The sequence below is a fragment of the Rhinoderma darwinii genome, chromosome 1 (assembly GCF_050947455.1).
Source record: "Rhinoderma darwinii isolate aRhiDar2 chromosome 1, aRhiDar2.hap1, whole genome shotgun sequence".
Classification (NCBI taxonomy): domain Eukaryota; kingdom Metazoa; phylum Chordata; class Amphibia; order Anura; family Rhinodermatidae; genus Rhinoderma; species Rhinoderma darwinii.
The window spans coordinates 234,763,485-234,790,819 of NC_134687.1; the positions used below are offsets into that span (position 1 = coordinate 234,763,485).

At 43.9% G+C, this 27,335-nt stretch overlaps 1 protein-coding gene across 4 annotated transcripts; it reads right to left on the reverse strand.

Annotated features, from left to right (window-relative positions):
• Positions 1–27,330, reverse strand: LOC142759917 (perilipin-3-like). 4 transcript variants are annotated; one of them, XM_075862706.1, is made up of 8 exons: positions 27,236–27,330; positions 10,137–10,224; positions 9,037–9,235; positions 5,781–5,863; positions 2,772–3,057; positions 1,251–1,450; positions 1,043–1,162; positions 1–530 (listed from the first exon to the last, which is right to left on the reverse strand). In XM_075862706.1, the coding sequence occupies exons 2-8, from the start codon at positions 10,191–10,193 to the stop codon at positions 171–173; spliced, it is 1,305 nt and encodes a 434-aa protein (XP_075718821.1). In that variant the 5' UTR covers positions 10,194–10,224; positions 27,236–27,330; the 3' UTR covers positions 1–170. The 4 variants fall into 4 exon arrangements, with proteins under 4 accessions (XP_075718821.1, XP_075718813.1, XP_075718830.1 ...); XM_075862698.1 differs by lacking the exon at positions 27,236–27,330 and adding an exon at positions 10,420–10,534; XM_075862715.1 differs by lacking the exon at positions 27,236–27,330 and adding an exon at positions 10,420–10,533 and having other exon boundaries at positions 9,037–9,232.
• Positions 27,331–27,335: the final 5 nt, after the last annotated feature.

The following is a 27,335-nucleotide window of genomic DNA, read 5'->3' on the forward strand; positions in this document are numbered from 1 at the left end:
TGACTGCAAAGTAAATTTTATAAATTGGCATAACAGTACAAGAACAATGTGGAGTCGATACCCAAGCACTAGTTCTAAAGCAGAGCGATCAGCCATACTGTAGAAGCCTCACAAAGACAAGTCCTACCTCAGACCAAGATTAATTGCATACATTTGGGGCAACAGATTACTTATTGCCGCCTCTCAGGATCTTCAGGCGTTTCTGGATGTTCAACCAGCTGAGGGGCAAAAGGGCCTACCAGCCACGTCAAGGGAGTATTTGCCACCACATAGCTTAAAAGCTCATTCACGTGGTCATGGACTTTTGCGGCTCGTTCTCTGCTTTGTGTCAGAATTCCTGCAGAAATATCTCCAAGTGAGTGAGCAGAGGAGAAGGAAGCATGAAGGTCCTGAGCAGTTTGCCGGAGTTGTTGCATTCGGTCCTGTATGTTGGCTGGAAGACCCTGTGCCCCGGAGACCAGACTAAAGCAAGTAGTTTGTATTTGCTTGGTCAGCATACGGGTCATGGATAACACTCGAGAATCCAAAGGCTGCAAAATAATAAAAAAAAGTCACCATTGTGTCTTGTAAGCAAACTCTGCATAAATCAGTAGTAAATGCGAAGACTACGTAATGTATCTACGTAATTATCTCTCCACTTACTAGGCTCCTCATCACTCACAATTTACTGCTTTTACCATCTCCTCAAGACAAGATGGACCATCAGCTCATTGGAGGATCATGCTGCCCATAGAGGGAGAAGATGGAGCAGGGTGAGAGCCAGAGGAACAGATGTGGCTGCAGCTTCTGGCAAGTACTACCCAACCCATTGCTGGATTCACAGCCACACACGTCCTCCATGTTGCTGCAGTTTGAGGGTGTTCTGTAACCTGCTCCCCAACGTATGGCAGACGTGATCGCTAGGCTCCATCCACTAGCTCAGCCAAAACATGATAATTAGCATGTGTTTTACCCATTGAACTCCATACACCACTATACAAGTGCAACAAACCGCAACAGAAACTGCTATTTTAACACACACAGTTCAAACTCCAGTCATCACCTGTTCAGGTTCAGTCTCCACATCTTCAGATGTGGTTCCCGATTGCTTGCGACTCCATTCCAGCCACAGCTGGTGCAGTTTCTCTTGGCCACCATGAACGCTCAGCTTGACTGTTTCCATCTTTGCAACCCAAAAAAAATGTCAATAAATCTTTTAAGATATTACAGTATAACATTTAGATTTTTCTTCTAACAGAACAGAATCCTACCAGGTCAATAGTTTGGTGAAGCTGTGCTAGAGTTGCCACAGTGGAGATCTGGGCACTCCTCACCTTGCCCAGAGAATGCTGGTATGCTCGATGACGCAGACGAGAAGACAAAGAACCCAAACGAACATAGTAACTCTGCTGTTCCCTTTGTTGTTGAAGTGGAGTTACTTCAAACCCCTCTACAGTGGAGGCAAGTTGAGCTGTGGATAAATCATTCAATAGTCAGGACCTCGTGTAAAATAGGAGACTTTCCCATAGCAACAACTCTACAACGTGAGCAGTGACGAGAGGGAGAGCGGCAATCTAATTCATTAGCATGGGCTACTGATACTTTCCATAGCCTTAGTCTTGATTGTGGTGGTTTATATCGCATTGTTAGAACTACAGCTGCCTGGAGCAGACCTGTTTGTAACAGGGTTGTCCAGATACCAGAATTTGGACTTACATACCAATACTGTGTGTAGTATTGAGATTAGGGACCAAAACGATACTTGTCAATAATGAAACAAAAAGCTCTATTTTCTGATGCGAGGCAGATGGTGTGATGAATTTTGAACCTCCATGCACCTCACATATATAGAAATGAACCCCATCATGTTTCTCACTGTCATATTGGACAGTATTGGGTTAAAGAGGCTCTGTCACCAGAATATAAGTGCCCTATCTTCTACATAATCTGATCGGCGCTGTAATGTAGAGGTTTTTAAGTAGAAAGATTTTAGCAATTTTAGATTTTTGCCAATTTGTTTAATGACCAACTGGGCGTGTTTTTACTTCTGACCAAGTGGGCGTAGTACAGAGGAGTGTATGACGCTGACCAATCAGCATCATATACTTCATTGGTCCAGCCCCTTTCACTGCACAATCACACTAACAGTGGGCTGGACCAATGAGAAGTGTATGATGCCGATTGGTCAGCGTCATACACTCCTCTGTACAACACTAGGTCAAAAGTAAAAAAAAAAAAAAAACATGCCCAGTTGGTCATTAAGAAACTTATTAGCAAAAATCTAAAATTGATCATAAATGATCGTTTTTCAAAATATAAACCACTTCTCTACATTACATCGCCAATCAGATTATGTAGAAGATATATAATCTGGTGACTGGTGGAGGTACATGGGGGGGGGGGGGTCAATGACTATTAATGAGGAACTAAATTCATAACACCATGTGCCTCACATTAAGAAAATAAAGTGAACTGCTTTCTTTCAAAGTGTACACATCATAAATGCTATAAGTTTGTGGTTAGTCACAATGCCAAATATGTATTGAGCCTTTTATTTTGATGTTCATTGTAAAAATCATCCTGTGTACTGATTACACAGGCAGTTAGGGCATACACAAGTATGCCCTAACAGGAAATATGGTCAGACAGCCCTGGGGTCCTTTTGGTGAAAGAAAATTCTCAAACTAGTCTCCCATTTCCCTGCTAACAGACACTGCATACAAACGTTACACTGCAAGCAAATAACAGAAATGGAACAAGTACGTTACACGGGAAAACCTCCAGTTACTCACACAGCTCTTCATCTGTCATAGGAAGGTAGTGATCGGCCCACTCCTCAGACTTCCCCAAGACTGTATCCAGGCTGCTGGTTACAAACTGCCCTACATGCGTGTCCATCACTGATGAGACTACAGACCGAGTCATGTCCATGCTTCCCTGTACTGCACCAGCTGCCATGCCCATTATACCAGACACTGCACTTGTGACAGTATCACGGGCACCAGTCACTGTATTTGTCACTGCACCAACTACAGTATCACGAGCTCCAGTCACCAGCTCCTTTGTGTCAGACACAACCTGAACAAAGACAAAGTTTCATTTAGCATATCTAGACCACTGTTGCTGAAGTTATTATGTCGAGCGCATTGCAAGTTTAGCACATTACATTAGGGGACAGTGTCTTCTCTATGGCTCCTGTATCAATAACAGAGTTATGATTAGATGGCAGCATAGATAGTAAGTGCTGTATTTAGAGGCACAATTACCAATACAAGTCATTCAGAAAGATTGTGCACACTACTGCACTATAGTAGTTTTTCTATATAATTGGTGGTATGGTTTAAGAAGGGCCTTTAAAAAGCGTGTGCACGTGAAACAGCCGTAGGCTTGCTCCACATCTAACACACCAAGATCTTGAATAAGAGACGTTTATTGCTACAGACGGTGAGTGCCTCAATTTTTGGAAGTTTCAAGTTAACGTGTTGGGCTAATCGAGGAGCACCCTGTGGGCATGCACATCATCTGACTCCCTAGATGAAAACACCATTGGAAAAAGTCCATGCAGAAGTAGTACTGCATCTGAATTTGCCAGTGCCCCCCATCTCTTTAAATATTAGTTAACCCTTACCGGTCACCATTTCTTGGATTTTAGTTCTCATTTCTTTCCTCCCTACCTTCCAAGAGGCATAGCTTTTTTTAATTTTCCATCGATTGAGTGGTAAGAGGGCTTATTCTTGATGGGGTGAGCTGTAGTTTATTGGTACCATTTTGGGCTACATGGGGACTTATTGATCACTCTTTTTCGTGGGATATGAAGTGACCAAAACAGATTCTGGAGGTTATTTTTTCACAGCGTTTGTTGTGCGGGTTAAATGGTATATTGTAATAGTTTGGACTCTTACGGATGTGATACCAATTGTTTATTTTTTCCGTTAAAGGAAAATATAGGGGTTTGATTTTTTTTTTTACACTACTAAAAACCTATTACATTTTTCAATTTATTTTTTTTAAACACATTTTATTAGTCCCCCCAGGGGACTAATAAAATCAGTAGATTGCTGGTATAATACACTGCAATACTAATGTATTGCTGTATATTGTAATTTTTATAGGCTCCTATTAAGCCCTGTTTAGCAGCCAGTTAGTCACAGGTATAATACACATATGACACCCGCTGCATACAGAACAGGCTACATAGCTGAGCTCACCCCAGACAAAAAAAAAAAAGTCTGAAAATCAGGAGCGGTTTTCCCTTGAAACCAGCTCCATATTTTCAGACGTTTGTGTGCGCACATACCCAAAGTCTTCTCCGCAAGTCTGGATCGCTTGTGAGGGGAGAGTGAAGAGTGCTATAAGGCTGTAGTCACACGATGTGAATAAAAGGCAGTTTAAAGAGGCTCTGTCACCAGATTCTCAAATCCCTATCTCCTATTGCATGTGATCGGCGCTGCAATGTAAATGGTAACGTTTTTTTTTTAAAACGTTCATTTTTGGCCAAGTTATGAGCTATTTTATATATATATGCAAATGAGCTTTGAAATGGACAATTGGGTGTTTTTTTTTTTGTTATGTCCAACTGGGCGTGTATTGTGTTTTTAACTGGGCATGTTTACGTGTTTGACGGTGACCAATCAATGACCAGTCCACATCATACACTCATCTCCATTGATTTACACAGCAGCGATATGCAGCCGCATACACAGAGATTATTGTTAATCAAGTGTCCTGATCATGAATACACATGAAATCCAGCCTGGATGTCATGTGTATTCAGAATCCTGACTCTTTTCTGTGAGATTCCAGCAAGCCACGCATAATCTCACGAGATTACGGAGGTAAACGAGATTTTGTTTCCCTTGCTGGAAATCTCAAAGAAAAGAGTCAGGATTCTGAATACACATGACGTCCAGGCTGGATTTCATGTGTATTCATTAGGACACTTGATTAATGTTAATCTCTGTTTATGTGGCTGCACATCGCTGCTGTGTAAATCAATGGAGATGTGTATGACGCTGACTGGTTACCGATTGGTCAGCGTCTCACGTAAAAACGCCCAATTGTCCATTTCAAAGCTCATTTGCGCATATATATATATATATATATATATATATATAAATAAAATAGCTCATAACTTGGCCAAAAATGAACGTTTTTAAAAAACAAAACGTTACTGTTATCTACATTGCAGTGCCGATCACATGCAATAGGAGATAGGGATTTGAGAATCTGGTGACAGAGCCTCTTTAATACTGATCAGTCAGTTTTTCATGGCTGTTTTGCATCAGTGTTTCTCAATGTGAAGCGATTCCCTGGTTGTCAGACCGTTTAACTGCCATTTGTTTTTCACAGCTGTAACAGATGCATTTTGTTAGGGTTTTTGTCCTAACCCCCTGAGAACACCAGTGCTTTGTAGATGGTGCCCACATAGATAGCACCAGTGTCCTCTGTTAGTACCCATATAGAGATAGAACCATTCCCCATAGGTGCCATCTACAGGCTGGTTTGCATGTGGCGCTAGCTACAGGGAGGGGTGTATCCCCATCATTTTAAAGCACTGCACATCCTGTTCCAGGCTGCCAAAGATTAAATGCATGACAACCAGACAGGGCTTCGACAGCTGGAACAGAGCTGTATGGCGGTCTTGAAGAGGTTACAGGAGACCAGCTATTCCCAATTTAACCCATTAATGCTGATGTAAATAGAGCAAGTGCAATGGTGCGGGTCCCAGGTTTCAGCAGTTACTTTGTAACAGAAAACCTATAACCCTGAGGGCATAAGAGAATTGAGCAGTTCGCACTTACCTTGTCAGTTGGCTGGTGAAGTATAGGCAGTGTTGATTCCAGTTTGTCTAAACCTTTGCAGGCAAGTTCATTTGCAGTTGCAACTAAGAAGAAAGGCAGAGGTTTTGGCTTTATTTTACTTATATTAATGGGGTTCTGAAGCTCAACTTCACTCTGAGAGGAGGTGTAGGAAGGGGTTGTCTGATAGGACAATCCCATGGCCTTATGGGGGGGAAAAAAAAAAAAAAAAAGTCACTAAAGGGGAAATTAAGATTAACATGGTGTCCGTTGAAATTCATCAGCTGTCAGTGCAGAAGCATGCCAGGTCCACCAGTGATTCTCTTTGAAGGTGTTCTCCACTCCAACTAACTGATGGAGGATATGACACTAAATCGGCTGTAAGACTGGGTAAGAGACAGCTTTTATTTAATGTGGATTAAAGCAATTGGTCTGTGGTTAGTGGATACTGCCACCAGCTATAGGGGCAGACTATCGGTTCAGCCTCTTGCAGGGGGTAATGATTGGGCATGTGGGGGTTTCAACCTGCCCTGATCCTTACTTTCCAGGAGATAAGTGGCTGCGAGAAACCTAATGAAGCAAGCATCCCTCTATATAAAAAGGATACCTACATAGCAGATCACAGAAAGTATCTTTATGGGAGAGATTGTTTGGCCAACTGTTGACCGACACTGCACAATCTACTTAAAGTGGTATTACCATCAGTTTTTCCCTGCACAGAGGTGCACTAGCCACCCGTGTGTAGGGAAAGTGTAGAAGGAGATGCAGTTCTAAATCAGTGCTGCAGCCCCTTCATTCTCAGAATCAGTGGTGCCCCCAGAGGTCAGCCACCATAATCAAGTAATGACATATCCTAGAAATATGCCATAACTTTGAAAGATGGGAATAGCCCTTTAGCCATCAGGGTACAGTAGTCATTCCTATTCAGACCCCCTGATATGGTTTCCAACCTGATCCTAGTTTGACTTCGCATTAACACGTCTGTCCCAGTAAGGGTGTGTACACGGCCTTTTTCCAGACGCAATTTGGGCGTTTTACGCCTGAAAAGATGGCTCCATTACGCCTGCAAACATCTGCCCATTGCTTGCAACGGGTTTTACGATGTTCTGTTCAGACGAGGTGAAATTTTACGCGTCGCTGTCAAAAGACGGCACGTAAAAAGACGCCCGCGTCAAAGTGCATGTCCCTTCTTTGGAGCAGTTTTTCATTGCCTCCATTGAAAAAAAAAACAGCTCCAATTATGTCCGTAATGGACACCGCAAAAAACGTGAGTACTTGCAAAAACTTCTGAAATTCAGGAGCTGTTTTCACATGAAAACAGCTCTGTCATTTCAGATGTAATTTGTTAAGACGTGTGAATATACCCTAACACACGCTGGATGAGAGTTCTGTGGCGCCAGGATGCCACGGTCTTAACTAGTTCTCATGTATTAGCACAGCTTCATGCCTGTGCGGCTATCCCTTCTACAGCCCATAAAGAAATCTCTTGTCCCTTATCCAAACACGTGAAGTTTGATTTCCTGCCCCACTCTCCCTGCACTGTTGTGGGTTCGCTCCAATTTATTTACACTGAGCAGGGATACCCCCTCCCTATCGTCACTGACAGATCTGCGCTTCCTGAACATTGATGCTTTCCTCCCTTACTATGATCTGCCATGCACATTCTCCCCCTACTGGCTTCTCTCCAAGGCTAAAAATAAGTTTTGACTGACAGGGAGTGTCAGAGGAGACCCAGTCAGGAGTAGTTACTGTTGGATTTACGCCAGAATTTGCAGGACAACCAGCTAGGTGAAAGAGTTACCCTACAGCAGCAAAACAGTAGAACAATTTCAATGAAGGCTATTTAAAGAGGCTCTGTCACCAGATTTTCAAACCCTTCTCGTATTGCAGCAGATCGGCGCTGCAATGTAGATTACAGTAACATGTTTTTTTTTCAAAAACGAGCATTTTTGGCCAAGTTATGACCATTTTTATATTTATGCAAATGAGCCTTTCTTAAGTACAACTGGGCGTGTTTAAAGTTATGTCCAAGTGGGCGTGTATTGTGTGTGTACATATGGGCGTTTTTACTTTTTACTAGCTGGGCGTTGTGAATAGAAGTGTATGATGCTGAATCAGCATCATCCACTTCTCTTCGTTACCACCCAGCTTCTGGCAGTGCACAGACACAGCGTGTTCGAGAGATCACGCTGTGATGTCACTTCCTGCCCCAGGTCCTGCATCGTGTCGGACGAGCGAGGACACATCGGCACCAGAGGCTACAGTTGATTCTGCATCAGCATTTGCAGGTAAGTCGATGTAGCCTCTGTCGCCTGGTGCCGATGTGTCCGCGCTCGTCCGACACGATACAGGAAGTGATGTCACAGCGTGATCTCTCGAGAACACGCTGTGTGTCTGCACTGCCAGAAGCTGGGTGTTAACGAAGAGAAGTGGATGATGCTGATTCGTCAGCATCATACACTTTTACTAGCTGGGCGTTGTGAATAGAAGTAAAAACGCCCATATGTACACACACAATACACGCCCACTTGGACATAACTTTAAACACGCCCAGTTGTACTTAAGAAAGGCTCATTTGCATAAATATAAAAATGGTCATAACTTGGCCAAAAATGCTCGTTTTTGAAAAAAAAAAAAACACGTTACTCTTATCTACATTGCAGCGCCGATCTGCTGCAATACGAGATAGGGGTTTGAAAATCTGGTGACAGAGCCTCTTTAAGAGTTGCTTCATTTTACATCTAGGGAGCAAGTTTAAAAAAAATAAAATTTGTGCAAAAGGGGTCCATAGCCCTTCAGATCAGGCACACACTTAAGGTATGTTCACACGCAGTGACCAGAAACATCTGAAAACATGGAGCAGTTTTCAATAGAAAACAGCTCCTGATTTCGTCGTTTTTTGTGCCACTCATGATTTTGGCAACATTTTTCGCAGCGTTTTTTTTTACAGCCGTTTTTGGAGCTTTTTTCAATAGAGTCTATGGAAAACTGCTCCAAAAACGTCCCAAGAAGTGTCCTGCACTTTTTCGCAGCAGGTTTGTTTTTTTTTTTTACGCGTAAAAACGCCACGAAATACGCTCCGTCAGAACAAAACGCAGTTTTCCCATTGAAAATCAATGGGCAGATTTTTTCAGCCGTTTTTTGGCCCAAAAGAGGGCCGAAAATAGGCCGTGTGAACGTACCCTTAACAGGAAGGGAAAAAATAAATAAAAGGTTTGCTAGAAGGGCATAAACAGAAGGTATCGTTAAATATACTCACTTTGCGGCTCCAGTCGGCTTAGAAGAGGCTTTGATCCAGTTACTGCAGCATCAGTTAAGGTCTTTGCTCCTTTCTCAGCAACATCACAAACGTTGCGGATGTACGGGTGACTATCCTTAGTAGAATTGTAGGCCGCACTCACCACACTGCATGCAGAGCTGACAAGAGGTAGATGTGTAACACGTCCCACCACATTCTGCTGTAGACAAGTAGATCGTGAACACTTCTGACTAAAGGGGAAACAACCATTCCCTAGAACGCATCTCACTTATTTTATTAGAGGGAATGGCCACTGCAGACGACCCCACTTGTTAGAAGGGTCCTTGACAATAAGCGGATCATAGAATGTCCACGTGTGGGCACCCCCAGAAATACAGTAATCTGAGTAGAAGCGTTAAATGTGCCTGCAGTGCCAAAGGGAAAACTAAGCATTATACAGCATCTATCAGTGGGTTGTCTAATGTAGAACCCATAGCAAGAGACCCCTAGACCACGGTGTCCAACAGACAGGGATTCTGAACAGAGGACACAGATCACCCCAATATCTGGAAAGGGACCTAAACTGGACAGTCCTTAACCGTAACCAGAGAGTTATATTAAAACAGGGGTCCGAATAGTTGCAAGAGGGGCATCTCACCAACACTTGTTTCCAATGGATCTTCATGCTCTGAGGGGGGGGGGGGGGCAGTTCATGCAAGAGATACTGGAATGTGGAGTCTTGCAGTGACACAGAGGACCCCTCTCCTCAGATCAGTAAGTAATTTTATCCCCCCCCCCCCCTGAAGATTTTCTTTGAACTCCTGGAGGTGGATGAATAAGTAAACTGGGTGGTCTCATTCCCCTTGCCAATAGGGTGTGTGTAAAATCACTGCCCCACCGACAAGGTGAACAGCAGCTGCCACATTAGTCACATTTCCAGAAGGAATAAGAAGGCAGAGCACGATTCAGAGTAACCGGTTCTCCATCAATGACCTAATGTACACACCACAGTCTTACATAGCCCTAAGACGCAAAGGGCACGCGGTTATCGGCACAGAACAGATCGCTAGTAGCTGCCAGCGGAGATAATAGAACGTCAAAGTCCAGTCACCACATGTCACCTGTTGCTCGGGAGTCTCATCCACCTGGGCAGAGGGTTCCGTTCCGTTTGTTGACATGATGCCAGGAGATTTGCAGCTGGTATTTAACCTGAGGACAGAGAGCAAGAACACGCAGAAAGTGAACGCAAGACATCAAAGCAAAGGCGCCGCTACACAGAAAACCGAACACAACGCTATATCCACCGCCATGACAGAGACACGGGAAAAACCTTCTCCACCCAGAGGCAACAAACGGAGCGGCCGCACAGGTGACCCCGTGCCCCTCAGCCCGCCCTTCACTCACCGAACAAGTGGTCCGCCTCAGTGCGCTTCACCTCCCTGCACTTGGCCGCTATTTAAAGAGGCGGTGACGTCGCGCCAGCCCCATGAGGGCGGGGTTATCAGGGGGACGGACTGGGCAAACTACCACGTGCTCGGCTATGGAAAGTTTCAGTCATGAATATTTGGGAAGATTTATAAAATGTAGTTCAAGGAAAAACGCCAATCAGGTCGCACCTTATACATTGCACCAATGAGAACTGGGATTGGATTGGTTACTATTAGCAACTACTCCACTTTAGCGCCAGTTTTTATGTTACAGTTCGTCTATGACCTCCAGTCATGTTCTCCACATGAGCCCTATTTACACCAACAGATTCCACCGCACGATAATCGCTTACTGTGAATAGGTGTAGCGACTGAACGACTAGCGATAGAACGCTCCTTGAGCGTACAAATAATCGTTTATACGCACAGAAAAATAATTGTTGGTCGTTCTGACATTGTGGTTTATAAACATGAATCGTTTATTGATAGCAGATGTGTGACAGTGTTAAATAGGCGACCAAACGATACATATTAATATATATTGAGATGATAAACTGTGTAAATACGTGTCCGTAATCGCTATTTCATCGCTTCCGAGCAGTTTTTGTGCAAAGAAAAAAACATCATGCCCTATTTTGGAGGGGTTGTAACCTGCATTGAAATCAATGGGAGGCAGGAAAAAAAACACGCCATACATTTGGAGCGTTACATTTGCTAAATTAAAAAAAAACGTCAAAAAAAGAGTGCATTTCAAAATGTGCTTAAAAAAACATAAAGATTTTTTTTTCCATGACTAAAAAACGCAGTGTGAACATACCCTTATGCTCCCTTCTGATTTCCCAGTAGAAGCAGCAAAAAAAAAAAAACGGAAAATGACTGATAGGTCTAAATACACCCTAAGGGTACGTCCACACGTCGAAATGTGTTACATGTGGATTGCTCTGAATTCACAGCAGATTTCACCCTTTAACATTGAAGGAGTGAAACCCGCGGTGAAAATCGGAGACATTTCCGCAACATAATAAGCATGCTGCGGATTTGCAAAGCACGCTCATTTTTATCATGCATATTATTTCCACTACATGTGGATGGGGTTCCAGCGGCCCCCTCTCCATTCATTCTACACCTGGATGCAGCAGCCACCTCACCAGGTCGGAAAGGTGTCGAGTGGACCCCCCTTTCTGAAGACCTGCATCTATCACACATTTATCAAACATCCAATGGATATGCCATAAATGTTTCACCTGGGAATTTCCCTTTAACCCCTTCCCTCCGCATCCATTTTTAGGATTTAAATTTTCGCTTTTTCCTCCCCAGCTTCCAAAAGCCATAAGTTTTTTTTCCGGTCGATATAGCCGCATGATTGCTTGTTTTTCATGGACCGAGTTGTTGTTTTTCACGGCACCATTTATTATACCATATAATGTACTGGGAAACTGGAAAAAAAAATATTTGTGGGGTGGAATGGTGGCATCCCATGACAGTGCCAAGTTTAAAGTCACTGAGCTTGTTTAACGTATTGACCCAATTTGAAGCCTAGGATACGTATCGCGTCTATGGTGCACCCATGGTCAGATAAAGGAATGGGGGTTCCAGACATCAGAAAATACTACGTTCCTACCATACGCTCAACTAAAACACTGGTGGAACAACAACCTGGATCTCAGATGGGTTGCTATAGAAAGAGATGTAGCCGGTGCCCCTCTAATCTCTCTACTCGGACCAAAAGACCAACGACCCATATGCCCGTTAAAGCGCTCATCTACGATCCCAGCCTCTTTAGCGACATGGCAGTTCTTAACTAAGAATTCACAACATGGGGAATGTAAAGCGCTAAAACATTTACCGCTTCGATACTTATCATCTCTTCTCCCGGATGTATCTTTCCGAAATTGGGAAGCGGTATCTCGAATATAAATCTCCTGCTGGACTCTACTACAACAATTCTGATTCCAGAAAAGTACGACATACCATATTCTAATGGCAGCCAGACTTCTGATCGCAACATCATGGAAATCCTCAACCCCCCTTATAATACAGGATCTCATAGCTAAGGTGCGCCAATATTGGCTCATGGAAAAAATGTTGGCTTCATGGAACAACCAATGCTCTGGCTTTGTCTCTCGCTGGAAAATCTGGACAGACTTTGTGGATAATCCTAGCCCCACATGATCTTAGTTCAACAGTTTATTTAGTAGTCTGGGACCATATCGGGACTTTCTCTCCTTCAATTTCTGAACCGTATTATTAGATCTTTGCTTAGTTGTCTATTGTGGGATATTCCTATCACAAAATATGGGCAAGATAACCAGTATAATGCAAAATATAACATCTTATTAGATACAAGATAAAATACAGAATATAAAATGGAACGACAAACCCATGATACAAGGATCCCCACACAAGTACTAAAAACCTCTTATAGAAAAAAATATATGAATAAATACAGTAAAGTGCAAGTGCCTGAACAATAAATGCAGCAGCCCTATAGTGACAAGTGTCAAGTCAGGGAAAAGAATTAGACTAGACAGGCACAAAAAGGAGGTCAGAAAACACACCAAAAGAGAGGGGGGGGGGGAGTATTGACCCAATTTTGCAGAAAACACTTCATTTTGAGATAATCGCGGCAATAAACCACGATGTGACTGCACCATGTAAATAAGCCTGTACTATTTTTTCAGTGCAGCCCGGATGTTACATAGATTTGTTAAGCTATCCAAGTAAACTATGCATGTATAGTACCAAGTCGCCATTAACTATGTTATGGTTCTGTATATATGTCCATGTTGTTAGGGCCTGTTCACATCAGTGTTTGCCTTCCGTTTGAGCTGCCTGTTCATCTGTTCCGTCAGAGGAGCAGATGAAAGGAAAGACAAACGGAGAGTATAGTTTCCGTTTGCAATTCCATTGATTTCAATGGTATTTTTTGGGTTTCCGTTTGCGTCCGTTCCGCTAGGCCCCTTTCAAAACACATATTAGTGATACAATTACATTTTGGTTTTTTCGTTTTTCTTTGGCAAGAAAAATATGTACACTATCCTGTGTACAAAAAACAAATGGGATTGTGGGGCATGCAGTTGAATACGTCTGCCATTCATGTCTGTAAATAACATATAATGTGGTGTACATGTCTTTATTCCTGTATACATGTGTTTTTTCCTGTAATCAATAAGATAGCAGCCTACATTATTCAATTCAGCACAAAAAAAAGAATCCAGCTGTTTACCTGTCAAACATGCCAAAGGGACATTTACCCCATAGAAAGCCATGAATACCCTAAATTATACTTTTGGATACTTTCTTGCTAATCATGATGGAATTCTAATCAGAAAACACTGGGAGAGATTTATTATTACTGGCATACCGTATAAACGGTATGCCAGTCTCTCCTCCAAGACAGCTGGCACCTTGTTAATTAATCTGTCGTAGGGAAAAAAAACAATGCCGGGTCACACCGGACATTGTTTTTCAACACTTCTTGAGTTAGAAAAATGTCAAGTTGCATGACCGAGATTTAGTGCCCCCGTTATTTAATGCCTCCTGCTGACAGATTTAATTTAAATAACTCTGAACCCCTTCCCAATTTTTACAACACATTCATATATGGCGTTTGGACCGAACACCATATTTTTTAAATGTACTTACAGCATAAAACTAGTATCAATAGATTTATAAATCTACCCCACTGTTTCAATTCCACAAGATATTAAGGGAAATTTATCAATACTGTTGTGGGATGCATCGATTAATGAGACAGCAAGAATGGCACAAATTGCTTGCTATGCTACATTTCTGCAGAAGGCATGTTAGACACACTTCTCTTCTTTACGCCACCTCATGGTGCAAGTCTTTAAATCTGCTGTATCTTAAAGAAGCTCTGTCACCAGATTAGAAGTGCCCTATCTCCTACATAATCTGATCGGCGCTGTAATGTAGAGAACAGCAGTGGTTTTAATTTGGAAAACAATCAATTTTGAGCAAGTTATGAACAATTTTAGATTTATGCTATTTACTTTCTTAATAGACAACTGGGCATTTCTTTTACTTTTTACCAACTGGGCGTTGTACAGAGGAGTGTACGACGCTGACCAATCAGTGACCAATAAGCGTCATACACTTCTCATTGTTCCAGCCCAGCTTCCTTCACTGCACATACAGCGTGATCTCGCTGTGAATAACAGCACAGCGTGATCTCGTGAGATCATGCTGTGTTGTCACTTACTCACACATTAACTTTACCGAAGTGTCTTGAGAGTGAATAGACATTGCCTCCAGCCGGGATGCAATGTCTATTCACACTCGCGACACTTTGGTAAAGTTTCTGTGGGACTTACTCACAAAGCACAGCGTGATCTCGCTGTGAATGACAGCACAGCGTGATCTCGCAAGATCACGCTGTGTGTGCAGTGACTGAAGCTGGGCTGGAACGATGAGAAGTGTATGACGCTGATTGGTCAGCATCATACACTTCTGTTTACAACACCCAGTTGGTAAAAAGTAAAAAAACGCCCAGTTGTCTATTAACCTCTTCACGCGCTGCGCCGAAACTGTACGTCCCGTAGAGGGCTTGCTTCCCGCACCAGGACGTACAGTTGCAGTGTAATGACAAGGTAGGGAGACAGACAGGTGAGCCCTAATCTACCCGCCACTCAGTCCCTGCCTACTTGCAACGACCCGTCCTAAGCGACGGGGTACAACTGGGCGACAGACAAACAGACAAGGGTACACAGAAGCTAGGGAAAACGGGGCAGCTGCCCACGGAGACACCGTGAGCAACAAGAGTAGTGAACGAGCCAAACCAGGAGAGAACGAGGTACAAAAACGCTGAGCAAGAGAGTGGTCAGAAAGCCAAGGTCAATAACAAGCAGATGATGAGTAGTACAAGCAGCAGCAGCAAGCCAGGAAACAAGCATAGAAGAATCACAGGCAAAGGAGGAACAGGAAAGGCAGTTATAAATAGACAGTGGGCGGGAGCTAGCTCCGTCTGGCCAGGCTGTGATAGGCTCTCCCGCTCCTAAGCCTGCCATCCTGAGTGGTGGAAGATGGAGTCAGTCTCACAGACATAGGAGCAGGTGCAGACTGATTGCCCACGGGCGTCGACACACAAGCTGTGTCTGGCAAATCCTTTACAGTACCCCCCCCCCCCTTTTATGAGGGGCTACCGAACTCTTTCTAGGTGGACCTGGTTTATTGGGGAAACGAAGGTGGAACCTCCTGAGCAATACCCCAGCGTGAACATCCCGGGCGGGTACCCAAGTCCTCTCCTCAGGCCCGTATTTCCTCCAAGGGACCAGGTACTGGAGGGAGCCTTGGATCATCCTGCTGTCCACAATCTTGGCCACCTCGAATTCTACACCCTCAGGGGTGAGAACAGGAACCGGAGGTTTCCTCGAGGGAGCCAAGGACGGGGAGCAGCATTTAAGGAGGGAGGCATGAAAGACATCGTGCACTCGAAAATACGGGGGCAACTCCAGTCGGAAGGAGACAGGGTTAAGGACTTCAATGACCTTGTACGGCCCTATAAAAGGGAAACTTCAGCAAACTTCTTGGACGGGACTTTAAGGTGCAAATTTTTAGAAGATAGCCACACCAGATCCCCGACCACAAACAAGGGGTTAGAAGAACGTCTTCTATCTGCTTGAGTCTTTTGTATGCTCTGGGACGCCTCTAGGTTCTTCTGAACCTGGTCCCAGACTGTGCACAGGTCCTGATGAACGACATCTACCTCGGGATTGTTGGAACTACCAGGTGAAACGGAGGAGAACCGTGGATTAAACCCAAAATTACAGAAAAAGGGGGAGACCCCTGACGAGTTACTAACCCGGTTATTAAGGGAAAATTCGGCAAGGGGAATGAATGAGACCCAATCATGTTGACAGTCAGAGATAAAACACCTTAAATATTGTTGTAGAGACTGATTAGTCCTCCCCGTTTGGCCATTAGTTTCAGGATGGAAAGCCGAGGAGAAGGACAGATCAATCTCCAACTTTTTACAGAAGGCTCTCCAAAACAATGAAACAAATTGTACCCCTCTGTCAGAAACAATAGTGACAGGAACCCCATGGAGACGCAGGATGTGTTTGACAAACAAGGTAGCTAACGTCTTAGCATTGGGTACTTTCTTGAGGGGAACAAAGTTGCACATCTTACTGAAGCGGTCTACTACAACCCACACCACCGACTTGCCTTGAGATGGAGGCAAATCGGTGATAAAATCCATGGAGATATGGATCCAAGGTCTCTGGGGAATGGGCAAAGAACATAGTAAGCCCGCTGGTCGGGACCTGGGAGTCTTGGACCTAGCACAAACCTCACAAGCGGCGACGTAGGCCTTAACGTCTTTAAGCAACCCAGGCCACCAGTAGTTTCTGGCAATGAGGTGCTTGGTACCCAGGATGCCTGGATGGCCAGATAGTGCAGAGTCATGACTTTCCCTAAGTACCCTTAGCCGGAGTTGCAGGGGAACAAACAGCTTGTTCTCAGGAAGGTTCCCGGGAGCTGAACCTTGATCAGCCGCAATTTTTGGAGACTAAATCACAATCAATAGAGGAAATTATTATACCTGGAAGCATCAGAGGGGAATGAATGAGACCCAATCATGTTGACAGTCAGAGATAAAACACCATAAATATTGTTGTAGAGACTGATTAGTCCTCCCCGTCGATGTAGCTACTTACCTGCAAACGCTGATGCTGCTGCAGAATCAACTGTAGCCTCTGGTGCCGATGTGTCCTCGCTCGTCTGACACGATGCAGGACCTGGGGAAGTGACGTCACAGCATGATCTGCCAGAAGCTGGGCGTTCTGAAGAGAAGTGGATGATACTTCTCGTCAGAACGCCCAGCTAGTAAAAGAAGTAAAAACGCCCCGATGTACGCACATAATACACGCCCAGTTGTACTTTTACTTTTCAACACGCCCAGTTGTACTTTTGCAAGCCTCATTTGCATAAATACAAAAATGGTCATAACTTGGCCAAAAATGCTCGTTTTTTAAAAATAAAAACGTTACTGTTATCTACATTGCAGCGCTTATCTGCTGCAATAGCAGATAGGGGTTGCAAAATCTGGTGACAGAGCCTCTTTAAATCAAAAGATACTTTTGCCGGTCCTATCAGTAGACTCAGCCTCTAATACCCCTATTGATTCTCAATGCTTAGATGTAAGGAGGTCCCTACTTGCCTATCTAGAAATAACGGCCCCCTTTAGACAATCCGAAGGGCTGTTTCTCCAATTTCAGGGGCCAAATAAGGGGAAAAAAGCCAGCAAAGCCTCACTAGCTAGATGACTCAAAGAAATCATCAGGGACTGCTAGTCCTTGGAAGGCCTAGAGGCACACACACACACACACACACACACACACACACACACACACACACACACACACACACACACACACACACACACACACACACACACACACACACTCTTACATATTACTCAGCAGTAATCAATTAAACAATTAGGAGGTCCCAAGTAACCTTAAAGAGGCTCTGTCACCAGATTTTGCAACCCCTATCTGTTATTGCAGCAGATAGGCGATGCAATGTAGATTACAGTAACGTTTTTATTTTTAAAAAACGAGCATTTTTGGCCAAGTTATGACCATTTTCGTATTTATGCAAATGAGGCTTGCAAAAGTACAACTGGGCGTGTTGAAAAGTAAAAGTACAACTGGGTGTGTATTATGTGCGTACATCGGGGCGTGTTTACTACTTTTACTAGCTGGGCGTTCTGATGAGAAGTATCATCCACTTCTCTTCAGAACGCCCAGCTTCTGGCAGTGCAGATCTGTGACGTCACTCACAGGTCCTGCATCGTGTCGGCACCAGAGGCTACAGTTGATTCTGCAGCAGCATCAGCATTTGCAGGTAAGTAGCTACATCGACTTACCTGCAAACGCCGATGCTGCTGCAGAATCATCTGTAGCCTCTGATGCCGATGTGTCCTCGCTCGTCTGACACGATGCAGGACCTGTGAGTGACGACACAGCGTGATCTCTGGAGAACACGGCTGTGTCTGCACTGCCAGAAGCTGGGCGTTGTGAAGAGAAGTGGATGATACTTCTTTACACAATGCCCAGCTAGTAAAAGTAGTAAACACGCCCCGATGTACGCACATAATACACGCCCAGTTGTACTTTTACTTTTCAACACGCCCAGTTGTACTTTTGCAAGCCTCATTTGCATAAATACGAAAATGGTCATAACTTGGCCAAAAATGCTCGTTTTTTAAAAATAAAAACGTTACTGTAATCTACATTGCAGCGCCTATCTGCTGCAATAGCAGATAGGGGTTGCAAAATCTGGTGACAGAGCCTCTTTAAATAGAACCCAAATCCGTTCAGAAAGCGAATTTCTGTTCCCTACCATGCCATCCCTCTTCTCTCTTCGGCCCTCAGCTGGAAGACATCCTTAAATTAATTAATGATGAAAAAGGGGTTTCCTTCCCACGTCCTCCAATGAGGCCGCCATTTAAAACCTTTCAAAACTGTTCTAAAAAGTCCCCTAAGGGTCAAAAATATTTTCGGGGCGGGGGTAACAGGCAGAGGCAGTACCCTGGGCACGGGCACACATCCGAATATTGCAATCGAACATACTAAAAAGCTGGGACAACAGAATAGTGTCACTTGACACCTTAATATCAGTGCCTCCGGATGTGAATCGGGACCTCCAGTGGTGGCTGGTACCCTACCATCTCGATCGAGGCAGATCTCTGAAACCAGTTCATCGGATACTCCTCACTACGGATGCTTCAGGCTCAGGCTGGGGTGCACATGTGGGAACATCATGGGTGCAAAAGAAATGGTCCAAACACGACAACTGCCTTTCTTCCAACATGAAAGAGCTCAGGGCGCTCAAACTAGACCTATTACACTTTCAGGCTGTACTCCATCATCACGATGTACAAATTCAGTCGGACAACCTCCCCGCAGTGTTTTATGTAAACAAGCAGGGGGGCACCAGAAGCAATTCCTTCAGAAAGGAATGCATTCAGATTATGCGGTGGGCAGAACGCAATCTGAGATCAGTCTCCGCAGTCCACATTCGAGGAGTTTTGACTCTGAAAGCGGATTGGCTGAGCAGGAAACGGATTCACCCAGGAGAGTGGAGCTTGAATCCGGAAGTCTTCCACCAAATCACCAGGAAGATGGGCAAACCATCTTTAGACGTCATGGCGACCGCAAAGAATGCCAAATTAAGGAAGTTTTGCTCCCTCAAAAGGTCGGATCACCCATATGCCATAAACAGTCTATCGTTGAGTTGGCAAAAGACCTTCATATATGTCTTTCCCCCATCCCTCTAATATCCTTGGGTGTTGAGGAAAATAAGGGACGAGAAAGTGAAGGCCATAGCGATCATTCCTCATTGACCCAGAAGGGCATGGTTTCCGCTTGTGTTGAAACTCTCGAACGGCAACTTCTGGAAACTCCCATTACGTCCAGATGCTACAGGAGGATTGGTTTCATCCCACGTTAGACAGGTTACAGTTAACAACATGGAAACTGAACGACAGTCTCTAAAAAATAAGGGCTTCTCTGATGAAGTAGTTAATACGCTATTAGTATCCAGGAAAAACAGTACGACGAAAATATATTCTCGAATATGGCTTATATTTTCAAAATGGTGTCAGGACAAGGACAGGTCACCAAATACAGTGTCCACAGTATTGCAGTTTCTGCAAGGAGGGATGCCAGAAAGGCCTCAAGCCCAATACATTAAAAGTGCATTTGACGGCCATTAATGCCAATTCAGAGGGGAGGCTCTCCAACCATCCACTGATAACCAGATTCCTGAAACCAGTTCAAAAAATTAAGGCCATACTATCACAATCCTCTGCCCACTTGGGAATTGCCCATTGTTTTGAAGCACGTCAGCCGTGCCCCATTTGAGCCGCTTCATAGTATATAAGCCTTAAGCTTCTCTCATATAAAACCCTATTCTTGATAGCTATTACCTCCGCAAGGCGAGTTGGCGAGTTGCAAGCTCTGTCCTGTAAAGAGCCTTATCTTAGGATCTTACCCGAGTGTGTTATCCTTAGAACAATGCCAGGTTTCTTACCAAAGGTACCATCCAGCTCCAACTTAAAGAGGCTCTGTCACCAGATTTTGCAACCCCTATCTGCTATTGCAGCAGATAGGCGCTGCAATGTAGATTACAGTAACGTTTTTATTTTTAAAAAACGAGCATTTTTGGCCAAGTTATGACCATTTTTGTATTTATGCAAATGAGGCTTGCAAAAGTACAACTGGGCGTGTTGAAAAGTAAAAGTACAACTGGGCGTGTATTATGTGCGTACATCGGGGCGTTTTTACTTCTTTTACTAGCTGGGCGTTCTGACGAGAAGTATCATCCACTTCTCTTCAGAACGCCCAGCTTCTGGCAGATCACGCTGTGACGTCACTTCCCCAGGTCCTGCATCGTGTCAGACGAGCGAGGACACATCGGCACCAGAGGCTACAGATGATTCTGCAGCAGCATCGGCGTTTGCAGGTAAGTCGAACGCCGATGCTGCTGCAGAATCAACTGTAGCCTCTGGTGCCGATGTGTCCTCGCTCGTCTGACACGATGCAGGACCTGGGGAAGTGACGTCACAGCGTGATCTGCCAGAAGCTGGGCGTTCTGAAGAGAAGTGGATGATACTTCTCGTCAGAACGCCCAGCTAGTAAAAGAAGTAAAAACGCCCCGATGTACGCACATAATACACGCCCAGTTGTACTTTTACTTTTCAACACGCCCAGTTGTACTTTTGCAAGCCTCATTTGCATAAATACAAAAATGGTCATAACTTGGCCAAAAATGCTCGTTTTTTAAAAATAAAAACGTTACTGTTATCTACATTGCAGCGCTTATCTGCTGCAATAGCAGATAGGGGTTGCAAAATCTGGTGACAGAGCCTCTTTAAATCAAAAGATACTTTTGCCGGTCCTATCAGTAGACTCAGCCTCTAATACCCCTATTGATTCTCAATGCTTAGATGTAAGGAGGTCCCTACTTGCCTATCTAGAAATAACGGCCCCCTTTAGACAATCCGAAGGGCTGTTTCTCCAATTTCAGGGGCCAAATAAGGGGAAAAAAGCCAGCAAAGCCTCACTAGCTAGATGACTCAAAGAAATCATCAGGGACTGCTAGTCCTTGGAAGGCCTAGAGGCACACACACACACACACACACACACACACACACACACACACATTCTGTAATATATACATACATAAAGGTAAATATATAGACATACAGACACATATGCACACGCTCATAAATACAGACAGGAACAGATACAAATACATAAAAGGAACATATATACAAGCACAAAGACACATTCACATACAGACCCTTATATACCCAGGCACACAGATAATGCAGTAGATGTTACCTGCAGTCCTATGTAACACCATAAATAACACAGTAATAACTCTCTGAGTACAGATAATGTAGTAGATGTTCCTGTAGTCCTACGTAAAACCACAGACAATACACATAGTGATAACTCTCTGAGTACAGATAATGTAGTAGTGTTAAATGCAGTACTACGTAAAACCACAGACAATACACATAGTGATAACTCTCTGAGTACAGGTAATGTAGTAGATGTTACCTGCAGTCCTATGTAATACCACATATAACACACAGGGATAACTCTCTGAGTACAGATCATGTAGTAGATGTAGATGTTACCTGCAGCCCTATGTAACACCACAGATAAGAGTGATAACTCTCTGATTACAGATAATGTAGTAGGTATTACCTGCAGTACTGTGTAACACCACAGATAACACACAGTGATAACCCTCTGAGTACAGATAATGTAGTAATGTTGTTACATGCAGTCCTATGTAACACCACAGATAGCACACTGTGATAACTCTCTGAGTACAGATAATGTAGTAGTGTTACCTGCAGTCCTATGTAACACCACAGATAACACACAGTGATAACTCTCTGAGTACAGATAATGTAGTAGATGTTGTTACCTGCAGTCCTATGTAACACCACAGATAGCACACTGTGATAACTCTCTGAGTACAGATAATGTAGTAGTGTTACCTGCAGTCCTATGTAAAACCACAGATAACACACAGTGATAACTCTCTGAGTACAGATAATGTAGTAGATGTTGTTACCTGCAGTCCTATGTAACACCACAGATAACACACAGTGATAACTCTCTGAGTACAGATAATTTAGTAGTGTTACCTGCAGTCCTATGTGACACAACAGATAACAAACTCTGATAACTATACCCACACAGGCACATATAAACACACAGAGAGGCATATACACACATACACACACACACAGAAACATATACACACTAACAAAGAGACATATATACACATGCAAACACATATATAGAAACACAGGCACACATAACAGACACATACATAGACACATACAAATACAGACACATATACACACACATAGGCACTTACCATCTCTCCTTGCTGACAGGCTTCTTGCAGGGACGGGCTGTGGGCTGAGCTTCCTCCTCTTCTCTTGCTGCCTTCTGCTCTTATTTCCTCTGTGTGTGTAACCAAGAACAAAGGATAGAGCAAAGGCAGAGCCCAGTGGCGCCCCCTACATGCTGGGAGGGAGCAGCGCCCTGTGCACTCCAAAAAGGTTGTGCACCCCTAAGGCCGACCCTGCCACCTTGTACAGGCACAGTTTGTGACCTAAACAGAGTTGCTTCTCTTTTATATAAAACAAGACATTTTTCTCATAGTAGTTCTTAACCCCTTCGCGCTCAGCGACGTACTATTCCGTAGCGCTAAGTGCATAGTTCACGATCAGCGCCGGAATAGCATGTCCAGGGGAAATTGCATCGCCATTTTCCCCCGCCATTTCATCGAGCTGTGATGCCTGCTATTTCCGACAGCAGGCTATCACAGCTCAGTGTGCAGGGACCAATCGTAGTGGTGCCGCCTCCGCGATCGCTGCTATTGGTTAGTTAGCGATGATGGACCAATAGCAGCAATCGTATACATAATTTCCTGCTCTGACATCAGATCCTGCCGCACCTGCTCTCTGTTGGAGTTTGATAGTCGTTGAGAGAGGTTGTGGCGTGAGGCAGTGCCGTTTAGTTTAGAAAAAAAAACATTCTAGCAGTAGTTTCAAAACTTTTCCCACCTTCTATACACTTCCACTTCCCACTCCTGTCCTTGTGTTCCCCTTGTGTTCTTCTTGTGTTCCCCTTGTCACCCACGTTTTTGGTCAGTGATCTCTATCACTGACCACTTTTGAGTCTTCAGGGACACATTTTGGTCCCTGGGGATTATTATTTTTTTAAAATTTTCTTTATAGAATATAATAATAAAAAAAAAAAGTCAGTTTAGAAAGTCAGAAGATAGTTTAGTATTAGGGTTAGTTAGTGTCAGGGAACCGTCATAGAGCGTAGTTAGGTATAGCGTCAGGGAATTTAGCGTCAGGAATCCATCACTGTAGTTAGGTTTAGCATTAGGGATCTATCACTGTAGTTAGATATAGCGTCAGGGAAGTTCACATAAAATCAGTTGTTAGCGTCAGGAAAGCTCGGAATAATCTAGATAGGTTTAGTGTCAGGGACCCGTCACCATAGTTAGGTTTAGTGTCAGGGAAGTTCACATAAAATCTAGTTAGGTTTAGTGTTAGCAACCCTTTTCCTAGTTAGGTTTAGTGTCAGGGAAGTCCACTTGTTCTATAAAAAAAAATATATATATATATAAAAATATATATATATATTAAAAAAAAAGTTTAGATACTTAGTTATCTGCAGCATCTCAGCTAGTATTAGGGTTTGTTAGTGTCAGGGAATTGTTCTATAAAAACAAAACAAAAGGTAGTTTTAGGTAGCAAGTTTATTGCTTCTACTACCGTAGTACTAATAAAATGACTAATAAAAGTATACTTTTATTTTGTTCTTGACAAGCTCACACGCTCTGCCTGTGCAAGAGAACACATTTTGCTGTATACATAATACTTGTGTCTAAGCACACAATTTACACGTGTGACACAAATAATAAATTTTTGAATTTCTATTCATAAAGTTTGAAAATAATAGTAGAAAAATAAGCTTTTTTACGTTTCAGCTATTTTTTTTGGTAATAACATAGTTTTACCCTAAAGTAGACCTTTTATTTGTAATCGTCATTGTTTACCGTAAATTTTGATATATTACATGTCTATATTAGGGTAATTGAGTCAGCGCTAGCGTTACAACAATGATTGGCGTGTTGGAACGTTTTTTTTTGGGGTGGGTATTTTATGTGTATTTATTATTTAATATTTTTTTTGCACTTTACTTTACTATTTTTTTATTACTATGGTCTGTCCCTCAAAGGTCAAAAAAGACCTTTGGGGAACTTTAGATATTTTTTTTCTTTCTTTTACACCATGTTATTCCACTGTAACTGGGGCTGCACAGCAGCCCCAGTTACAGGCGAAATCAGCCCTCTCATAGTGACGATTGTCACTAATAGGGCTGTGCTGGGTCTAGTAAGACCCAGCAGCAGTCTGTCAGTAACGGCACCCGGCGATCATGTGACCAGTCATGACATGAACACCGGGAGGAATAGAGACAGTGGCACGGCTGCTGCCTCTATTTCTGTACACAGTGTTCATTGAGCGCTGTGTAAAAAGACATCGGAGAAGAAGACAGAAGCAGCGAAAGCTGCTTCTATCCTCTCCTCAGGGTCCCCGGCAGTCACTGACAGCCGGAGACCCGACATTCAGCTGCCTGATCGCGTGGGCAGCAAGTTAAAACCCGAGCCGTAAAAAGTCTATGGCTCGGGTTTTAAGGACCCTGACCGCTGGCCGTAAAAATACAGCCAGCGGTCGGGAACCAGTTAATGTTAGTTGGGCAGGAGGATAAACCGGCAGCCAGTACTAACCTCAGCGACAGTGACCGCCCGCCCGGCTCTTCTCTTCCAGCTTTGGAGTAACAGAACAGCCGTCCGTCGCTGTTCTGTTACTCAATGGCGGCACCCGCAGTGTTAGAGAGGCGTGTCCTAAGCACTAGCAGACGTGCTTAACGCCTGCTACCTATCCCGGCCAATTCCCTGCTCCTTCTCCACATCTCCGTAGCGGCAGTTAGCAGCGCTAGCGTGCTGAAGAGTTTTATAAGACTATGTGCGGTTCGGGCTGCCATGGGCCCCCTGGGAGCCTCGGGCCCCGGGCGGCCGCCCGAACCGCCCATATGATAATCCGCCACTGTGCTCCTTCCCTTCTGAGCACTCCCACGGGCCCAAACTGCAGTTTATCACCACAAATGGGGTATTGCCACACTCAGGAGAAATTGGGCAACAAAATGTGGTACTTTATTCCTTGTAAAAATAAGAAATTTTGAGCAAAAACTACATTATTGGAAAATATTTAGTTTTTTTAATTCACAGCCCAATTCAAATAAGTTCTGTGGAACAACTGTGGGGTCTAAATGGTCACAACACCCATAAATGAATTCCTTGAGGGGTTTAGTTTCCAATATGGGATCACTTCTGGTGGGTTTCCATTGCTTTGATACCTCTGGGGCTCTGCAAATGCGACATGGCACCCGAAAACCAATCCAGCAAAATCTGGACTCCAAAGAGCACATAACGCTCGTTCCCTTCAGAGCTCTCCCACGGACCAAAATGGCAGTTTATCACCACAAATGGGGTATTGCCGCATTCAGAAGAAATTGGGCAACAAAACGTGGTATTTTATTCCTTGGAAAAATAAGAAATTTTGAGCAAAAACTACATATTATTGGAAAATGTTTTTGTTTTTTTTTTAATTCACAGCCCAATTCAAATAAGTTCTGTGGAACAACTGTGGGGTCTAAATGGTCACAACACCCATAAATGAATTCCTTGAGGGAAATTCCCATTGCCTGCTCTGGCCGGGGATTCCGCTCCCGGAGGAGCCCCTGACGTCAATGTCCATATATGGACAGTGACCACCAGGGTTTCCTCTAGGAGCAGGATCCCCGGCCAGATAATCGGCATTGGGGATTCCGCTCAAGGACTAGCCACTGACATCACTGTCCATATATGGACAGTGATGTCAAGGTCTTCCCTGAGCACAGCGCTTAAAGTAGCGCTGTGTCTGGGGAGTCCTCGGTGAGCGGATGAGCTTACTTTGCTCATCCGCTCTGAACTAATTCTGAAGCAGGGAACTGATGGTTACGTGCTTCAAAATTGGGTTCAACTGTATGTGCATCCTGAGGATGCATACAGTTGACAGCGGAACATACCCCTGGCCGCCCGGGACAGTGGGATACTCTGTGGGGGGCCACTATGGGGGCATTATACTCTGTGGAGAGGCACTGGGGGCCTTATACTATATGGGAAGGTATTATTGGGGCATTATACTGTGTGGGGTGCACTATAGGGGCATGATATTGTGGGGAGGCACTATAGGGACATGATACTGTGTGGGGACCACTATGCAGGCATTACACTCTATGGGGGCTACTATGGGGACATTATACTATGTGGGCTAAAATGAGTGTGTATGGACAGGCATTGGGGGGCATTAGAGGCGTGGCGTAATGTGGGGAGAAATTAGCATTTTATGTAAAGCACACTGTTATGGGGCCACCAGAGGCTGGCATATTGTTATGGGGTATGTGTTACGTGGAAACCATGTGTCTACTCAAAAAGGGGCATGTCAAAAATTTGCCACAGCACGCTGCACACATCCTTTTTTTTATGTCACCTAATGAAGGCGAGGAGTGGATGCAACCATTTTTTGAGTTCTGAATATTGAGGTTAAGAAACAGAAACTGGTTATCCGTCGGGAAGAAACTCAAAGGGTTGTTTTTTTTTGGTCTACAGGTACATACTCTATTTGACCACTAGGGTGCACTTATACGATACTATCCGATTGAGAACTGGATGGCCTTTGACAGGCTAGGAACGATAGAGTCAGATCGCGTTGTCGTG